This window comes from Protomyctophum bolini, assembly GCF_963924005.1.
Source record: "Protomyctophum bolini genome assembly, chromosome: 1".
In the NCBI taxonomy this organism is placed as follows: Eukaryota; Metazoa; Chordata; class Actinopteri; order Myctophiformes; family Myctophidae; genus Protomyctophum; species Protomyctophum bolini.
This window is the reverse complement of record NC_137862.1, coordinates 8,994,227-9,012,560: the sequence shown is the minus strand read 5'-3', so window position 1 is coordinate 9,012,560 and position 18,334 is coordinate 8,994,227. Positions and strand designations below refer to the sequence as shown.

The window sequence follows — 18,334 nt, the reverse complement described above, 5'->3', positions numbered from 1 at the left end:
CCCGAGTCCCGTGGTGGGAGTTCTGCTCTGGTTTTGATCAATATTAAGTAGTTCCGGTCATCTTGTGGGGGGCACTGGGGGCCACGCAGTAAAAGTAAATTAATTCACAAAACTAACGTCATTGGTATTGTTGACCTATTTCTAAAATATTAGCACAACTTTTGTTCAACTTTGACCCCTCTATCACATAGGAATACCAGGCTGAACAGTTACGCCGGCCAGACGGACGGCCGAGGCGAGTGTGTTCTGCTGTTCCCCAGATTTGGTCTCTGATAAAGTAGTGGATGGTCATCACCAGTGATGTGCACATATGGACAGTAGGGGGTGCTACTGTCCTTTTGGCAATGTGCCCTTAAAAAAAATCATCAATCAATTCTTGATAAAAAGCTTCTAATACATTATTTAGGCCCCAAATAAATCTCACACTATTAAGGCAACCGGCCGGTTCCACATGCTGCACAAGGTGCCCTTTTTTCACTTGAGCCCCGGCCTCTAAACGTCTGTGCACGCCACTGGTGGATATCAACATGCTTACGTAGAGGAGTGTTTCACCACTGGCTCAAGCAGATAACGGTCATAATTCATGACAATTATATGATGTGTAATAATAATTAAAAAAGTAAACCAGTTACAACAGGCTATTATTTTAAAGCCGCCTCTCAAGCACAAGCAAAGTTAATTAATTCCTACGGTGGTTCACTCACGATGTGCCAGATCTACTGCGCCCATTCGATGTGCATTAAAATGTACTTTTTAAATCTTTAATAGAGGGTATGAGCGTGAATCATCATACCCGGACGTTATGCCTACCGACTGTGTGGCAAAATACTATGTTTTGGTCTTGACAGCCTATACAGCAAACAGAAAAGTCCTATCTGATTGACAGCCCATACAGCAAACAGAAAAGTCCTATCTGATTGACACTGACAGCCCATACAGCAAATAGAAAAGTCCTATCTGATTGACAGCCCATACATCCAAACAGAAAAGTCCTCTCTGATTGAGATCCCATACAGCAAACAGAAAAGTCCTATCTGATTGACAGCAAACAGAAAAGTCCTATCTGATTGACAGCCCATACATCCAAACAGAAAAGTCCTATCTGATTGACAGCAAACAGAAAAGTCCTATCTGATTGACAGCAAATACATCCAAACAGAAAAGTCCTATCTGATTGACAGCCCATACATCCAAACAGAAAAGTCCTATCTGATTGACAGCAAACAGAAAAGTCCTATCTGATTGACAGCCCATACATCCAAACAGAAAAGTCCTATCTGATTGACAGCCCATACATCCAAACAGAAAAGTCCTATCTGCTTGCATTAACAACATTAAACTCACTTTGTACCTCCATTTGACACTCAATTTGCCACTCACTTTATGCATGCACATAACCTCTATATTTCTCATAGCCCTCCAATCAGTCACACACACACACACACACACACATGCTTCTCAAAAAGGAGTAAAGTGCACCCCTAGGGGTGCTCGGAGCTATACTAATGTTAAAAATGGAAACATGTATTTTACTATAAATATGTAATGTTTAACAAACTTTGTTTACTTTTTTTAGGTCAATATTTCCCTTGCAAAATGTGGTAGTCTGTCCTTGAATAATGGCATAGATAGCATAGCCTAGGGGCTACTGAAGTTTTAACGGTTTGAGAACCGCTCACATACAGTATTACTGTATCTATACATTTCATGTAGCCTATATTAATGTATACTATTATGCAATTATCACAGCCATTCTATAGGGTGGCTTTAAGTCACTCTAGAATTGGTTTCCTCAATCAAGAGTTTGGATTTACAAAATGTGTACCAAATGTTTGCGGCATATGAATTAACTCTCACACACACACACACACACACACACACACACACACACACACAGCATGAGGACATTAGGGACTGAGGGACGTATTTGGGGCTAGACTAGGACATAATGTTGCAGTCCTTCATAGGAAGGAAGTCAACAATAAATGCCCATATATAATTTTAATCACAGCATTCTGTGTGCACAGACTGTATACTCCCATATGTAAACAAAAACGTGTTGATAAATTCCAATATTCACCATGCAGCTGTCTTCAGTCTGTCTGTGTTGTGTTGATTCTCATCACCTCAGCTGCTGTTCTTCATTCAGAATGAGTTAATTCCTCCTGAGACATTTGGTACTGCCTACTGAGCTCCGTAGGCTACTACTAAACAATACCCCGTCCATGCAGTATACTGTACTGAGCTCCATACTACTAAATAATGAAATAATCCTTCACAAAACTCTTCAACAACATTAGTTTGTGGAGCTGCTCAGCTGTGGCCCAAAACGTGTCCGTTGAACTACACGTCCCAGCAGCCTTTGCGTCAAACATACGAGGATGAGGAAGAGGCAGCGGCGGCGCAGCCAGTTTTCCATTTTTCTTTAAATTCCAGCAGGGGTATATAGGCTACTGACTGTAAACTGTAAAATAAATAATAATAATATGGCTCATATTTCAGTCGCTGGAGCTAGATATATATTTTTCCCCGAGAGCTATAGCTGAGAATGTATCGCGGCTGTTTTAATAGTGTATACTACTAAGTGTTTAATTGTCTTGCATTAGAGACTAGAGCAGCTAGCTTATTGCAAATGTATGATGCAGAGAAGAGTGCATTATTCCACGTCAAGTTCATTCATTCCAGCTAGCTGTGTTAGCTAGTGGAGGGACAGACAGACAGACAGGCTCACCTTGCCTTTCAACAGCTGTATTTCTGGGGTATAATAGGGTTATTATCGTTGCTTCTTCGCTAAAACTCATCGTTATTTTTCTACAAGAGGAGGCATCAGGCCATCCTTCGATCTTTATACATTCTCTCCGGTTACATCTGATCTGTGAAAGTGTTGATCAGATCATCATGCATTTTGAGGAGAAAGCCAGCGCAGTGGCTGACTGTCTGCAGAGCTACAGAAAAGACGATTCCGGCTGGAAAGTATGCAAGAAATCGGTAAATAAAACGAATGATTTTCTTGGCTATTAATTTTATTCTCCTGGACCGTGATCTTTTCTATAGCCACGATAAGTCTCTTAGCAGGCTATAGCCTATAACTAGTCTATAATTGTTCATTAATTGTGTCTGATGCTTTTTTTCTTTTCTTTTCTAGAACGATGTCACAGTGTCCTGGCGTCCCTCCACTGAGTTCCCTGGCAATGTGTATGTGAGAATAATAATGTAGCTCCTCCATTTTCATAAATGTACTCAAGTTGTAGTTATACTGTAAGTCCTCTCCTGTGTCCTGTCCCACACATGTTTGTATAATACCTACTCGACATTTCAGGATATGGTTGCTGTTGTTTGTGTAGTGGGTGTGTGTGACGTGTGTGTGTGTGTGTGTCTGTGTGTGTGTGTGTGTGTGTGTGTCTGTGTTTGTGTGGACACACTGTACTTGTGTCAACAGTGACCTCAGGTTTACTAAATTGCTGCTTTGAGTAGTGAGCACCGCCCCCTTAACCCATTTAGACTTGAGGCCTATTCAATGACTTCTACTGTTTTCTGAAGAAGAAAAAAGTCAGCAATGCTCAAAACTTTTCATGTCAAAAGTACCCCCAAAATGTATTTGGCCACCGCCGACCCCCATCTCAAATATTTAGTTCCGGGGGATAATTAAGTTAACCCCCAGAAGCAAAGATTTGTGTTAGTATAATTATTCACTTTCACCCTGTAAAACCCGGATTAATTTCTACTTGCATAAAACAGATTTCAACCTTACTACTACTTTTTACTACTAGGACGTATCAGAGGAAATTATGTAAAAAATATATATTGTTGTAATAATAAATGAATAATTTACATTTGGGGGTTATCTTTCGCAATAATGAATAAAACATGTTCTAGACATTCTAATGATCACAAAAAAACATATATTACAGTTATTTTACTTATTTTTATCAGGGTTAAAGGTCATAGGTTAAAAATTCCAGAGATGTTTAATTTGTGTTAATTTCAGCCTCTGTGGGGGGTATGCATATGCATTGGCTCAGGGGTAGAGAGGCTGGTAGAAACCGCCAGGTTCTCAGTTCCATCCTGGGCTCCCCCAGAGTTAGTGTCAAAGTGTCCTTCAGCAAGACTTCCCCCAGAGACGAATTAGTCTCAAGTGTTCCTTGAGGAAGACTTCCCCCAGAGACGAGTTAGTCTTAAGTGTTCCTTGAGGAAGACTTCCCCCAGAGACGAGTTAGTCTCAAGTGTTCCTTGAGGAAGACTTCCCCCAGAGACGAGTTAGTCTCAAGTGTTCCTTGAGGAAGACTTCCCCCAGAGACGAGTTAGTCTCAAGTGTTCCTTGAGGAAGACTTCCCCCAGAGACGAGTTAGTCTCAAGTGTTCCTTGAGGAAGACTTCCCCCAGAGACGAGTTAGTCTCAAGTGTCCTTGAGGAAGACTTCCCCCAGAGCTCAAATCGGTGAACCAATATTATTCAGCGCTTTGCTCCATGCACGCCTGGCCCCTCTAGACCAGGAAGCATGCTGGCTGGGCCAGACTAGTGTCCAAGTGTCCTTGAGCAAGACTCTGAACCCCTAAATTGCTACCGATGTGCAGGATGGTGCCTTGCACAGTTTCCACTTTCCTCCGCCATCAGTGTGTGTGTGTGTGTGTGTGTGTGTGTGTGTGTGTGTGTGTGTGTGTGTGTGTGTAATGCCCAATCTTTGTAAATTGCTTTGGATAAAAGCACACTATAATAAATGCACCATTTACAATGTCTCTCATCTTGTAGATATAAAGGAGAAGGGGTGATCATGTCATCTGTCTCTCATCCTATGTAGATATAAAGGAGAAGGGGTGATCATGTCATCTGTCTCTCATCCTGTAGGTATAAAGGAGAAGGGGTGATCAGTGGGAGTCCGGACGTGGTGTGGGAGTGCCTGAAGCCGGTGCCCTCAGGACTGCGGGTGAAGTGGGACAACAACGTCAAGCGGTTCGAACTCCTGGAACAAGTTACAGAGGTTTGTGTTTGTATTCTTCTGTGTGATGATAATAATGAGCAGTTGAGACGAAGAAGAACCATCTGTTCCATTTAGTCTGTCCCCTCTCCGAAGCCCTTATCCATAACTCTAAAATTATTATAACATAGATTTTGGACAAAATGTAATAAAATAAATGTAATAATTAGTATGGACTAAAGGCCTATTCATTTTTCATTTTAGGTGATCAGTTTCGGTGGCAACCGACCGATCTTTACAAATTAGTTTAAAGAGTCAAAAGGGTGAAAATAGACAATCTACAAGCTCACAAGGCATCGCACGGCTATCTACGTTATTTGTCCTACGACAAATTCTAGAAAATTAAGTGGTTAACATCGTCACATTATTTGTTAACTCACACATGCTTTTCATCATGCAGACAGTACTTCAGTGCATAAAACAATTTTTTCCCCCCACCACACATAAAACACCACTGTTTCGATAGTGATTGCATTAATGTCGCGACGTTGATCGAGGCTTAATTAAACTAAACTAATCCACACGACTTTGTCTCCGTATCTTTCCAACAGGACATCTCCGTTTGCCGAACTGTCACACCATCGGCGGCCATGGGCATCATTGCTCCGCGAGACTTTGTCGACGTTATTTTAATCAAGCGATACGAAGACGGCACCATTGCATCAAACGGTGCGTACAGTACGTGATGATGGATGACGCTGGGCCTTTTTACCGTAACCTTTTACTCTTTGTCCTACTTTACAAAGATAATAATAATACAGGAGAGCATGTGTTCCATGGCTTCACTGCTTCACTGCTTCACTGCAGCAGCAGGGGTCTGTTTTCATATTTAGAATGCTGTCAGTGCACTTGAACTCTTTGCAGTTGCCTCCTTCTGCACCAACACAGGCACAAACTATTAATCAGTGTTGATTTGATGTAGTTTCAGTCATAGATAGTCCATCCATTTTCAGCCGCTTATCCGTAGTCAGGTAGCGGGGGCAACAGCTCCACCAGAGTGTTCCAGACTTCCCTCTCCAGAGCAACATTAGTGACTTCCTCCTGGGGGGAGGAGTCTTTTGATTAAAAAATAATTTCAGTTTTAGTCACAAAATGTATTTTGGCGGGCCTTATGTCGTAATGCCTGATTTTACAATTTACAATTTAGGCATTTAGCAGACGCTCTTAATCCAGAGCGACTTACATTAAGCAAGAATAAAAAAGCATGGGAATACATCACATAAAAAGCATTTATCATGAAACATGCGTAAGCTAAGAAAGTAACAGTGGAATATCTATATAATGAAACTATACATATAAACTATACATATATACTATACTATGCTATACATATGTACTATGACGTGCTATGACTACATACAATGCAATTATAGTGCTGTCTACATAACATGCTATAAGTCTGTATCAAATGCTATCTAAGTCTACAGAAATGCTATCTAAGGGGGTAGGGCCATGATGGAGTCTGAAAAGGTGGGTTTTCAGACTACGGCGGAACACTGTTGCATGCTGAAAATTAGCCACCTGATCTACAAGCTCACGACACGGTGTAAGCTTGCAGATTTTCAGAGCACAACACCCGGGTGCAGTGCTTAGTTTAGACAGTTTTTGGTTTAGACTAGTCATTTGGTTAGACCAGTCATTAGTCCTACAACTACAACCTATCTCAAACCCTCACCCTAAACCTAACCTCCCACGGGGCAGCACACCTACAGTAAACCTAACCTTAACCCATGTCTAACCAATGACTAGTCTAAACTAAGTATGCACCCCCAACACCCGAGCACATTTTAGTGGCTATATCTTATCCCCAAACTTACTTGCCTTTTTTTTTTCTTTTACTATTTTAAAGTAAAACAGTTCAAATAGCCAATCTACAAGCTCAGAGTCACAAGGTGTCGATGCAGATCGGCTAGTTGAACTATTTTAAAATGTAAAAATTCACCCAAGGTAGGAATGCACCGGGATACGAGATGGTGTTAGTGAAATCAAATGCGGGACAGTCTTAACCCATTTTGGACCGAAGTCGATTAAAAAAAATGTCTTCTAAATCTTAACATTTTTCTGAAAAACCTATGTTTCTATGTCAGTGGGGCTCAGCGAGGGACCCCCCCAGAAGCCAATATTTTTGTTAAAAATGTTCTCTCTGACAGATTTGTGCCACTCGGTGGCGCGCTACGAGCTTGTAGGTCTGCTATTTTTCAATAGCTAAATTATAATAATAATGTTTAAAACACCAAAATGGGTTAACATGCCACAGCTGCAGAGGGCCTGGCTGCCTGTGGGCAGGGCTGGGCTGGCCGGCTGCCTGCATGTGATTGTTCTGAAGTCCAACCTTAATTTTATAATGCGGACTGAGAGGCATCCTGTGTTTATTCCAAACCGCTTGAAACCATTTAGTTTTCTTCCTACTGTACTGTGTTGCTGCTGACTGTGAAGCATTGTGTGTGTAGTGTGTACACAGTTAACCGTCATGGTTACTGTCGCTCATCGTGGCTACATGGTTGGTTACTTGTTATGCAGTAATTTCAGAAAGAAATACGGGGGTGGCGAAATAGCTGATCTACAAGCTCTCAGTGCATCGCCAAGCGATGCGTTGAGAGCTTATCGATCAACTATCTTTGCTATTTTTTTTTGGGGGGGGGGGATTCTTTTTTTGAAAATGTTCGCCTATATTAATGACATTCACAAAACGGGGATACATTAATGGTGGCATGGAGTAAAAGGCTTTTTTGTTATATTAATATTATAAATGTTTTCCTTATAATTTTTATCCCACAATTTTGTAACCCATTTTTCACCCCTGTGTCAATTATCTAATGTGATCCTGGGCTCTACACACCCTCCGCCAACCTAGTCCCCATATATGGGAGACATGGGGAGAGCAACGGACTTGAACTCATGCTTCCTTCATGCCTGAGTGTCCAAGTTGCTCCTTTTTTTATAGACATGACAAATAACTAAATAAGACATACATAACAAATACACCAGACTGGGCAATGTATAAGAAACGAGTGGCAGACGTATCGTGATGAGATAGCATGCAGTAAAAGGCTTATCTGAATTATAACACGCGATGAAATTAGTCATGTGTTATAATTCAGATAAGCCTTTTACTCACGATAGGTCTGCCACTTGTTTCTTATACATTGCCTAGTCTGGTATATTTGTTATGTATGTCCTATTTGTCAAGTCTATAAAAAATCGTAATAAAAACGAATATATAACTGAAAATAACTGAATTTGAGGTTAAAGGACAACTTTAGTTTTTTTCAACCAAGGTTCATGTTTTAGGTTGTTATAGGTAGCCTTCCCCCAGTAGGGGGATCTACATTCAGTAGATCCTGTGATCTTCTGTGGCCAGATGTAATTTCCTGGGGTTTATTAGGACTATAGTAAATAATACAAAAATAAATCACCTTAACATTTTGTAAATAAAAAATACATATTTAGCCCCATGCTCGAATGCCTTTGAAAAAAAACTAAAGTTGTCCTTTAAATGTGAAGACTAGGGTGTGATGGCCCAAATGCCGCCCCCTGTAACCGTCCTGTAGCCCCGCTCTGTGTCTCACATTGACCCTTTCTCCTCTCCCACTCCCACAGCCACCAACGTGACCCACCCCAGCTGCCCGCCCCAGTCCGGCTTCGTGCGGGGCCTGAACCACCCGTGCGGCTGCATCTGCGTCCCCATCTCAGGGTGAGCACGTCGGTGTTGTTGGCGTGACTTCGGTCAGCGTTCTATAGGTCGGTCAGAAAACAGAGGAGTAATGCATTTTATATACTGTAGGTCGCTCAGAAAACAAAGGAGTAATGCATTTTATATAGGTTGGTCAGAAAACAAAGGAGTAATGCATTTCATATAGGTCGCTCAGAAAACAAAGGAGTAATGCATTTTCGGCCTATTTGGTTTCGACCTGAATAGGCAGAAAACATATCACCGAATAGTGTATGCAATTAATGCATTCAAAAGAGCCGAATAAATGTTTTATTGACCCATAATAGTGCTTAGTTTTGCCATAACCATTTATTTTTGCCATAAATCAGGTAGCTTTAAGGTTCGGCCATGACAGCAATGGTAGGAAAACAAGATATATAATATTATTAATCATATTCGGATATTCGGTTTCGGCCAAGGATTTCCCTTTCGGTGCATCCCTACCAAGAAGTCAGTGTGTTGTTTGTTTGCGTGAGATATTGCTCGCCCACCTATAGCTAAATTTGTCCTTACGTCTCCCTTTGCACGGGTCGGGGACATTATTATGTAATTGCACAGAAATGTTGTGTTTTCTCGGATTGAAGCGCAGAGACGGTAGTTGATCACAAGGGGGCAGCATTGGGCTAGATCAGGTGAGGACAGCATGTATTTCCAGTGGGCCATAGTTTACCGACTTTGATAAGTGACATTGTACATTGGAATTAAAATTTTAAACACGTAGTGCTTAATTGTTAATACTGCATTCATTTGGTAGACATGCCAGACTACTTTACAATAAGGTCCTTGCTTTTCACATTTATTGTTTTTCTTTACAGCTGTACTGTACTTTTATGACTCTGTTATAATGAAAAGATGACCCACATAATACAATCCAGGTCATTGAATGCCGTATCAACTTCTAAATGAGCCTACAGTATTTATACAGTATCTTGTCTGATATGCACCACTCCATAGTTCACTCACTGATAAAACACATTGTCGACAAAATGTACACTCGGTTAAAAGAAAGGGGAAAAAAGCACTACTTCTATGCCATTCCTTCAAGCCCTGTTATCAGGTGGAAAACAGAAAGAGCCCACACAGGGACGGGAAGAGACAGTGTAGAGAGAGACAGGGAGGCAGGGATGGGAAGGAGAGAGACAGGGATGGGAAGGAGAGAGACAGGGAGGCAGGGATGGGAAGGAGAGAGACAGGGAGGCAGGGATGGGAAGGAGAGAGACAGGGAGGCAGGGATGGGAAGGAGAGAGACAGGGAGGCAGGGACGGGAAGGAGAGAGACAGGGAGGCAGGGATGGGAAGGAGAGAGACAGGGAGGCAGGAATGGGAAGGCACACACGAGGGAGGGAGAGAGAACAGAAAAGCGTTCGTTGCCTCCGTTGAGTAGCAAGCAAGACACAAAACGAACACTAACCCAGGGATACTCAAATAGATTTACCTGTGGGCCACATTACAAAAATGGCAAGGGGCCAGGGGCCAGTAGATAAAATTACGACATTAATGATGTATCAAAGTACAATGTGCATGCACACAATATGTAAATAAATATATGTGTTACATTTTCTTGCATAAACACAAAGAGCTGTTTCCATAACTGCACAAATTATTGCACATAACATGAGTAGCTGTTATAATAACATAATAACATAACATGAGTAGCTCTTTGCCTGCCTGCCTGTCTGTCTGTCTGTCCATGAGTAGTTATTTGTCTGTCTGTCAATGAGTAGCTGTCTTACTGTCTGCCTGTCTATGAGTAGCTGTCTGCCTGCCTGTCTATGAGTAGCTGTCTGTCTGCCTGCCTGTCCAATTGTCCATGAGTAGCTGTCTGTCTGAGTAGCTGTCTGCCTGCCTGCCTAATTGTCCATGAGTAGCTGTCTGTCTGCCTGTCTATGAGTAGCTGTCTGCCTGCCTGCCTAATTGTCCATGAGTAGCTGTCTGTCTGCCTGTCTATGAGTAGCTGTCTGCCTTCCTGCCTGTCCAATTGTCCATGAGTAGCTGTCTGTCTGTCTATGAGTAGCTGTCTGCCTTCCTGCCTGTCCAATTGTCCATGAGTAGCTGTCTGCCTGCCTGTCCAATTCTCCATGAGTAGCTGTCTGTCTGCCTGTCTATGAGTAGCTGTCTGCCTGCCTGCCAGCCAGCAAGTTGGTTAACAGAAAATAAATTGTTATGGCTGAGTAAAATAAAATACAATAAACACAATTTGCCTGAAAATAGATTACCCAGCTATGACCTTTTTCATGAAAAGAAAATGAGTAGTGATATGGCTGACTGAGTAAAATAAAACAATCTACCTGAAAATAGATAGCTATAAGTGAAGAGCAATTTCCGCAATTACCATTTCCGCAATTTCCTCAATTTCCATTTCCGCAATTTCCATTTCCACCATTTCCGCAATTACCATTTCCGCAATTTCCATTTCCGCATTTCCGCAATTTCCATTTCCACCATTTCCGCAATTACAATTTCCGCAATTTCCGCAATTTCCATTTCCAACTATTAATGGCAGCTGGGTTTCATCATTCAAATAAAATAGAATTCTGTCCGTTTAGCTATAAAATTATGTCAGGGAATAGGGATACACAGTATATGTCTTTCATTTGCTTTGCATTGCATCCCCCCCCCCCCCCCCAAGCTTTTATTTTCGTTCGAGTAATAGTACAACTCTAATAGTATTACTTATAATAATGTAATTAAAGATAACTTCATTCAGATTTATTTATTTTTATTTCATTTTCCAGATTTTTTATTTTATTTTCATTGGTGGGCCAGTCATAATGGTCCCGCGGGCCTGATGTGGCCCGCGGGCCTGAGGTTGAGTATCACTGCACTAACCCACAGTTTTCTTTTCTCTTCTCTTCCCTCCCAGAGAGCCCAACAGAACACAGGTGTACAGTTTCTTCCAGACCGACCTCGGAGGTTTCCTTCCTCGCTCGGTGGTCGACTCCTTCTTCCCTTCCAGCATGGCCGAGTTTTACAACAACCTGGGCAAGGCCGTCAAGTCCTTAAAATCCTAGTGGGGGGGCGGGGGGTTGGGGGAGGGCGCCCCCTGGTGGGCTGGATGTGGAAGGAGGACCAATCAGTCACTGGTTAAGAGTTTTAGACCAATGCAAGGTGTTCCATTTTAAATCGGCCCTAAAAGTACAACGGCAAGGATTGGAGGATGTTGATGGTGGCGGTATGACATGGAGCAGTGGTTCTCAACCTGTGGGGAGGGGGGGGTCACCAGATGACAGTGAAGTGACAATTCAAGGACTTTTAAGACCGCTTTAATACCTAAAAAAAAAAAAAGGACCATTACTGTCTCAAAAGTAATCAACAAAATATACTATAAAACCTGGTCAAATATTGGCCAAATTGTCAAATAATATAGGAGGCAAACATTTTGAAAATAGCCTATCTACAGTACAAGCTCACACAACGCCTTGCTTTGGAGATCGGCTATTTTCACAATATATTATGTATCTGTGGAACCAAGTGAAACTAAATGTATTGCCTCGACTCCTATACAATTCCAAGTGCTTGTCAGGGTGCGGGGGTCCCCAGGTCAAATATGATTATTTAGGGGGGTCCCCACTTTAAATATGATTGTTTAGGGGGGTCCCCAGGTCAAATATGATTATTTTGGGGGGTCCTCAGGTCAAATATGATTATTTAGGGGGGTCCCCACTTTAAATATGATTGTTTAGGGGGGTCCCCAGGTCAAATATGATTATTTTGGGGGGTCCTCAGGTCAAATATGATTATTTAGGGGGGTCCCCACTTTAAATATGATTGTTTAGGGGGGTCCCCAGGTCAAATATGATTATGTTGGGGGGTCACGGCCTGAGAACCACTGTTGTAGAGCACCGAAATCTGACGTAATTGTCACGTCCGTAATTAATTAATTAGCTGGGTTATAATAGTTTTGGTTAACTAGTATAACCTTGAGTTGGCTCTGAAAGAATATATTGAAAGCTTTGCACTACATTTTCACGATTGAAAAAAAATAGCAGACCTACAAGCTATGAGCTTGTAGATCTGCTATTTTTCAATAGCTAAATTATAACAATGTTTAAAACACCAAAAGCGGTTCCCGCCCAAACACAAAGCTAGGTCGCGGGATAAACGTCAAAGTTAGCACAATAGCATCTCTGTATAAACAACATCCTTAGCATACTGTACGTGGTTAAGCAAACTAGATATGTCTTATAAAATAACACGGTGTACATAATAAGAAGAAGTAACCATCATAACAGTATATCCGCATAGTGTACCTGCACAGTAGCATCTATGAACACTAGGGGGCGTGCGTTAGTCGTACCGATAGTCGGACATAATGGGAGTGACATTACAGTCAGCTGTCTGTAAAGTAGGGGTGTGGGGGGGGGGGGCAGGGACGGTGGTTGGATCAAAATGGCCTTAACCTGTTGACTACAATGCATTCTGTAAAAAGATCTTCCTCAAAATGACTGATATAATTGCACCCCCCTCACCCCCGCACTTACACTCACACATGCAAAATAGCACTTTAAAAGTATTGTATTCCAGAGATCAGCAAAACACTTCACGTATGTCCTCGTAATTGCAAATCAAACGTACGCGACGTGACGTATCGCACCACAAGAAGAGTGAGGTCTAGCATTTACCAAACCTCACTAAAGAGAAGAAGAGTGAGGTCTAGCATTTACCAAACCTCACTAAAGAGAAGAAGAGTGAGGTCTAGCATTTACCAAACCTCACTAAAGAGCAAAGAACATGCAGTCAAAACATGACATTCCCCCCAGCAGTAAGGGGAGCATACTTCCTCCCAGCCAAGTAGAGAGAAATATATATATATAATATATATTTTGTAAGTGTTTTAAAGTAATATCTGGAATTATTTCTTTTTTGTACTGTGACTATATGTAAGTCCACTAAAACATGTAAAACATGCATGGTGCATGGATCGCATACCGACTCCCAACGAAATGGAATCCCATTCCCAAAAGGACTCCTTCTCTAATAGGTTCTCCCTCTAAATTCTACTCTTTTTCTAATCTTTTAACCAAAAGATAATTGGTTTGTCGGTGTCGTTGAGTGCAGAAAACAATCAAACATGTATACATTACATACTGTACATGTCAGTTAAGGATTAAAAATCCAGTCGGATTTAAAAAAAAGGGGCACTCGCTCATTTTCACCGACGGAGGCGCGGCGTCTGACGGTGACTTGATGGATCCGCGAGAGGTTGTATTAAACTATACAGAGACGGTGTATCGAGGTGATTAGAAGTACAACGACGACACTTAAGGCCTATTCATAGTCTGGGTTTTCAGTGGTGAGGTGACCACCGCTCCGGTGGTGAGGTGACCACCGCTCCGGTGGTGAGCTGACCACCACTCCGGTGGTGAGCTGACCACCGGAGCTGAAATAACGTTGAGCGGTGGTGAGTAAAAACAGAGAGAAGGGCTGGAGCGGTGGCCGTGGTTTGCTCTTCACCGCGGATCGTGACGTCATGTTGTAGTTCGGTGGTCACCTCACCACCGAAAATCCAGACTATGTATGAGCCTTTAGCCAACAGAAGAAATAATTTGTAGCTGTAGAAAAGACAATTGACAGGTATTTTTTCTGGCAAAGGGCTCATCATAGCTAAGCAATTAAATAAGACTATAGATGTGGAACCGTGGAAAGAATATTGCCACATATTATGATATAACTTGTGATGACTAAAAGCTATTTATTTATTTACCACATGATTTTATTCAACCAGTGCCAGTCTGTCACCACCATCACCACCCACACATCACCACCATAACACATCACCACCATAACCCCACTGACATGTTGACATCTACTGTGGCAACAACAACGTACTTATACAGAACATGATGCTGAATCTATGGAAGAGAAGGGCACTTATTTCCTATCTTTATTCATCACCACTGGTGGAGTGGTCGCAGGGGCAACAGCTCCACCAGAGAGCTGTTCCCACTGGAGGAGCTGTGGTTGCCCCTGGTGACCCGACTACGGATAAGCAGTTGAAGATAGCTAGACGGATGGATTCGTCACCAGCAGCCCAACTTATTTTTTCTTCGTTTTTTTTGTTTGTTTTTGGGACAAATACTCATATTCTATACTACAACGGCATTATGATGAATTGAACATGGTGGGCCCTATTGTAAACATTAAGTGTAATACTTTATGGTGTCATCCACAGTTAACAGTTTTGTATTGAGTTGTGGTTGAAATGTACTGTAATTCTCCAATCTGTTATTAAATTCATCAATCAATCAAAAGAGTTCATTGACGGAACATTGTTAACCTAGAAAAGGGAATCATGGCTTTATTTCATTGTTTAATAGAAAGCAGCTCAGGTTTATTGTTTTAGTATTTATTGAAATACTACTAAAGGGATACATTACATTATAGTACTGCTATCCATCTCTAGAACAAGACGCGTCTCAAACGGTATTTATGTATATGTTGCTTTTCATCTCTTCCACTTTAAGTGGCACACAATGCCACTTTAGTAGAGATGATTTCATCCTGGACATTGTTGGGTGCGTGTTTTAATTATTATTATTTTATTCTAATGATTTGGTGGTAGTGTACAGTAGCTGTGATGTGGTTGCAGGGATGGTATTTGCTCCCCCAACGTGGCCCTGATTATTATTATTATTATTGGACCCAGTGTGCTCTTGTTGATCGGCTATTTTTGGCAGCCTTGCCCAAGTATAGAGGGTCTAAGGGGTTAAACTGAAGTGACATTGATTCATTCCAAATATTATCAAAGTGTTTTGAGTCACCCCTGGAACCCCACGGTACCCACTTCGAGAAACGCTGGCTTAGAGTTGACCTTTAAAGGCACTATGGACCACTTTTCAACCTACCAGTATCTTCATATAATTGGTCATCACTAATGTTCATTATGTTCATTACGAATGTTAATGAAGGCCTATTCATACTCCAGTTTTATAGGTGATAAGGTGACCACCTTTTCGGTGAGACCGTGGGATTGGGAAGGTGGAGTAGGAGTAGTTTAAGGTTGTGTACCGGTGCTGTGTTCTTCCTACCAACCCACCCCCCTGTACTGTAGTACGATGAACCATGTTTCAATTGAATTGATTATTCATTGTCTTTGTTTGTGTGGTTGCTACTCTAATGTTTCTTTTTGAAATGATATGATCGTATAATCTTAAGGGGGGGAAAAAATCCAATTGCATACATACCTAGTCTACAAGTTAAGTGTGCTTTGCCTGCTTGCTTTTTACATTTCATTACTGTGTGTTGATCTAAGGCTTGTTTGTCATTTTGTTGTTTACTTAATGGAGTCTGAAATGAGTACTTGCTATGCTGTATTGTTAAAAAATAAAAAGAAAGCAGTACGGTAGTTGCCAAAATAGAAAGAAAACAGAATATCCTGTAAGCGTATTTGAAGAATAAGTATTTCTGGACGTGGCTTTCAGAGAGTTCCAGTTGGTCCCCAGCTAAATGATGGAGAGTTGGTGACCTTTTGACCTGAGATCAGATTAAAAAAAATGTCTTCTACATCCTGACAGTTTTCTGAAAAAGCTATGTTTCTATGTCAGTCGTTCTTCGATTAAAAAAAAATAGCAAACCTACAAGCTCGTAGCGCGCCACTCGGTGGCGCGCTATGAGCTTGTATATCTGCTATTTTTCAATAGCTAAAGCATAACATAATGCTAACACCAAAAGGGGTTCCAAAAGTCTACACAAGAATGTAGAGTATGTAGGAGAATTGTTATTTTTGATCGTTTGCCTGTTATCTCGTTGGTTCCAAGCTCATCAACACAGCATGGAATTGTGGACAAAATATTCTATGTTTTGGGTCTGAGAGGCTAAATCTCAAATGGTGGTCCCGTGGCTCAAATGCAGAATAAATAATGGACCTTGATATGAAAAGGGTTGAAAACCTCTGCCTTACAGAACAGAGGGTGGCCTTGTTTTATTGTGATACGGAGTAGTAGTCAGTCTGGAGGAATGGTGAATATAGCAGATCTACAAGATCACATGCTGCAGCGAGCTTGTAGATCAGGTATTTTTAAAGATATTTTGACAATGTCACTTAAGACTTGCCAAGTGACTTGAATATTGCACCTTTTTTTTTCTTCCAGTTTTGTTTCTAAACATTAATTTGTGTTGAATATGAGGAAGTCACATTAATCTGAATGATGTGCGATGGGTGTTCGTCGTACTCACCGGACAAGAAGCGGCAGGCAATTCCATGAGTCGAGAACGACTACGGTACATTTGGAGAAAAGGGGTTAAGAATTGGGCAAAAAAGAAAATGTCCCCTTTGGTATACTTTGTGTTTTGTTTCTGACACTTGTAGGTCGAGGTACTTTGGTAGCTAATACCCATTTTACAGTCAATATCTGTGTTTTCTTGTATTTTGGCAGTTACCTCTTCAGTCTCATCTGTATGGGTATACATCCATTTGTTTAAGTTTAACTTACTCAACCTGTGCAAACCTATTATGTTAAAAAAGTTTGTTATGTAATGTTTGTAATTTTATTCTTCCGAACCAAACAGAGCAAATAAATGCTGCTATATGACAGTGACCCAAATGTTTATGTTTGAGCGAACATGAAATGGACTGCACTGTAACTGTGCCCGACACATTTTGTAATGATTGGCATCACTATTAAAATGATCAACGGTAAGAATCGATTGATTTGTCTCGTCTCCCCCCCCCCCCTCAAGGTCATTGGTTGACAGCTTCAATGTTTCATGTCATCGGTGTGTCTCATAACGCCTAAACTAAATAAAAGCTATGACGACTAAATCTGCGACTAAATATATTGACAATTTTGGTAACAAATACCAAATAGACTCGAATGTTAGGGAGAGACTAATCAAAGTCCTACTAGTTGTCACACACGTGACATGACGTCACCGCAGTGACATTTGTTCTCCGCCGCATTTGACCTATCTGTTGGAGCGGGAACTTGGGAATCATTTAGTTGATCTACCCCCCCCTCCCCCCAATTAAACCCAACCCTTGAGGCTTCGTACACACATCAGACCAACATGCTCTGTGCTGTCCATGTTCTTCGTACACACATCAGACGAAGATGCTCTGTGCTGTCCATGTTTCATGGCCGCCTCAATGCTCACGTGGTTTGACCAAACAGTTGTGTGTGTGATGGGGGGGAAGTGTTTGGTCAAACCACGTGACTTCCGTTGGAAAAGCATCGGGGCGGCCATGAAACACAGGCAGAGCACAGCACAGTTGTTCTTTATGTGTGTACCAAGCAGGGAGGCACTGCGTCTATACGACCCGGCTGGGGATCGAACCACGTACGACCTCCCAGTCCCAGGGTGGACACTGTAACCACAAGGCCACTTCTCCAAAGGGGTGGAGAAGAGATCCAGTATAGAACAAGACAAGTCATTTTTATTTTATGTTGGGTTTCGCTACAAAAATAGCAGATCTACAAGCTCACATGTCAAGCTTGTATAGATCGGCTATTTTCAGCATGCAACCAAGTATAAATTCAGCCATTACGACGCCATAAAAGCACCACCAAAATAATTTGACTGAGAGCCATGCCAACTGAACAACAAATATGTCAATTTGAAGCTATGATTCCCTGCTTTCATGTGACATGAGAAAATGAAAATTCCAAAAAAATCCAATGGCAGTCCCTCAGTCAAATTTGGCCACATTTGT

The 18,334-nt window shown here is 41.6% G+C and overlaps 1 protein-coding gene and 1 long non-coding RNA gene across 2 annotated transcripts; both read left to right on the top strand.

Annotated features, from left to right (window-relative positions):
* Window positions 1-2,434: 2,434 nt before the first annotated feature.
* stard5 (StAR related lipid transfer domain containing 5) lies at window positions 2,435-11,696 on the top strand (the record flags this gene model as incomplete). Its single annotated transcript, XM_080762772.1, has 6 exons — window positions 2,435-2,988; window positions 3,146-3,195; window positions 4,845-4,977; window positions 5,526-5,643; window positions 8,575-8,668; window positions 11,549-11,696. Exons 1-6 carry the CDS (start codon window positions 2,899-2,901, stop codon window positions 11,694-11,696), a joined length of 633 nt encoding a protein of 210 aa, XP_080618898.1. The 5' UTR covers window positions 2,435-2,898.
* A 65-nt stretch (window positions 11,697-11,761) lies between these two features.
* On the top strand, window positions 11,762-17,011 carry LOC308313178. The gene is made up of 2 exons (XR_013963858.1): window positions 11,762-12,411; window positions 12,474-17,011. It is a non-coding gene; the product is annotated as an uncharacterized lncRNA (long non-coding RNA).
* Window positions 17,012-18,334: the final 1,323 nt, after the last annotated feature.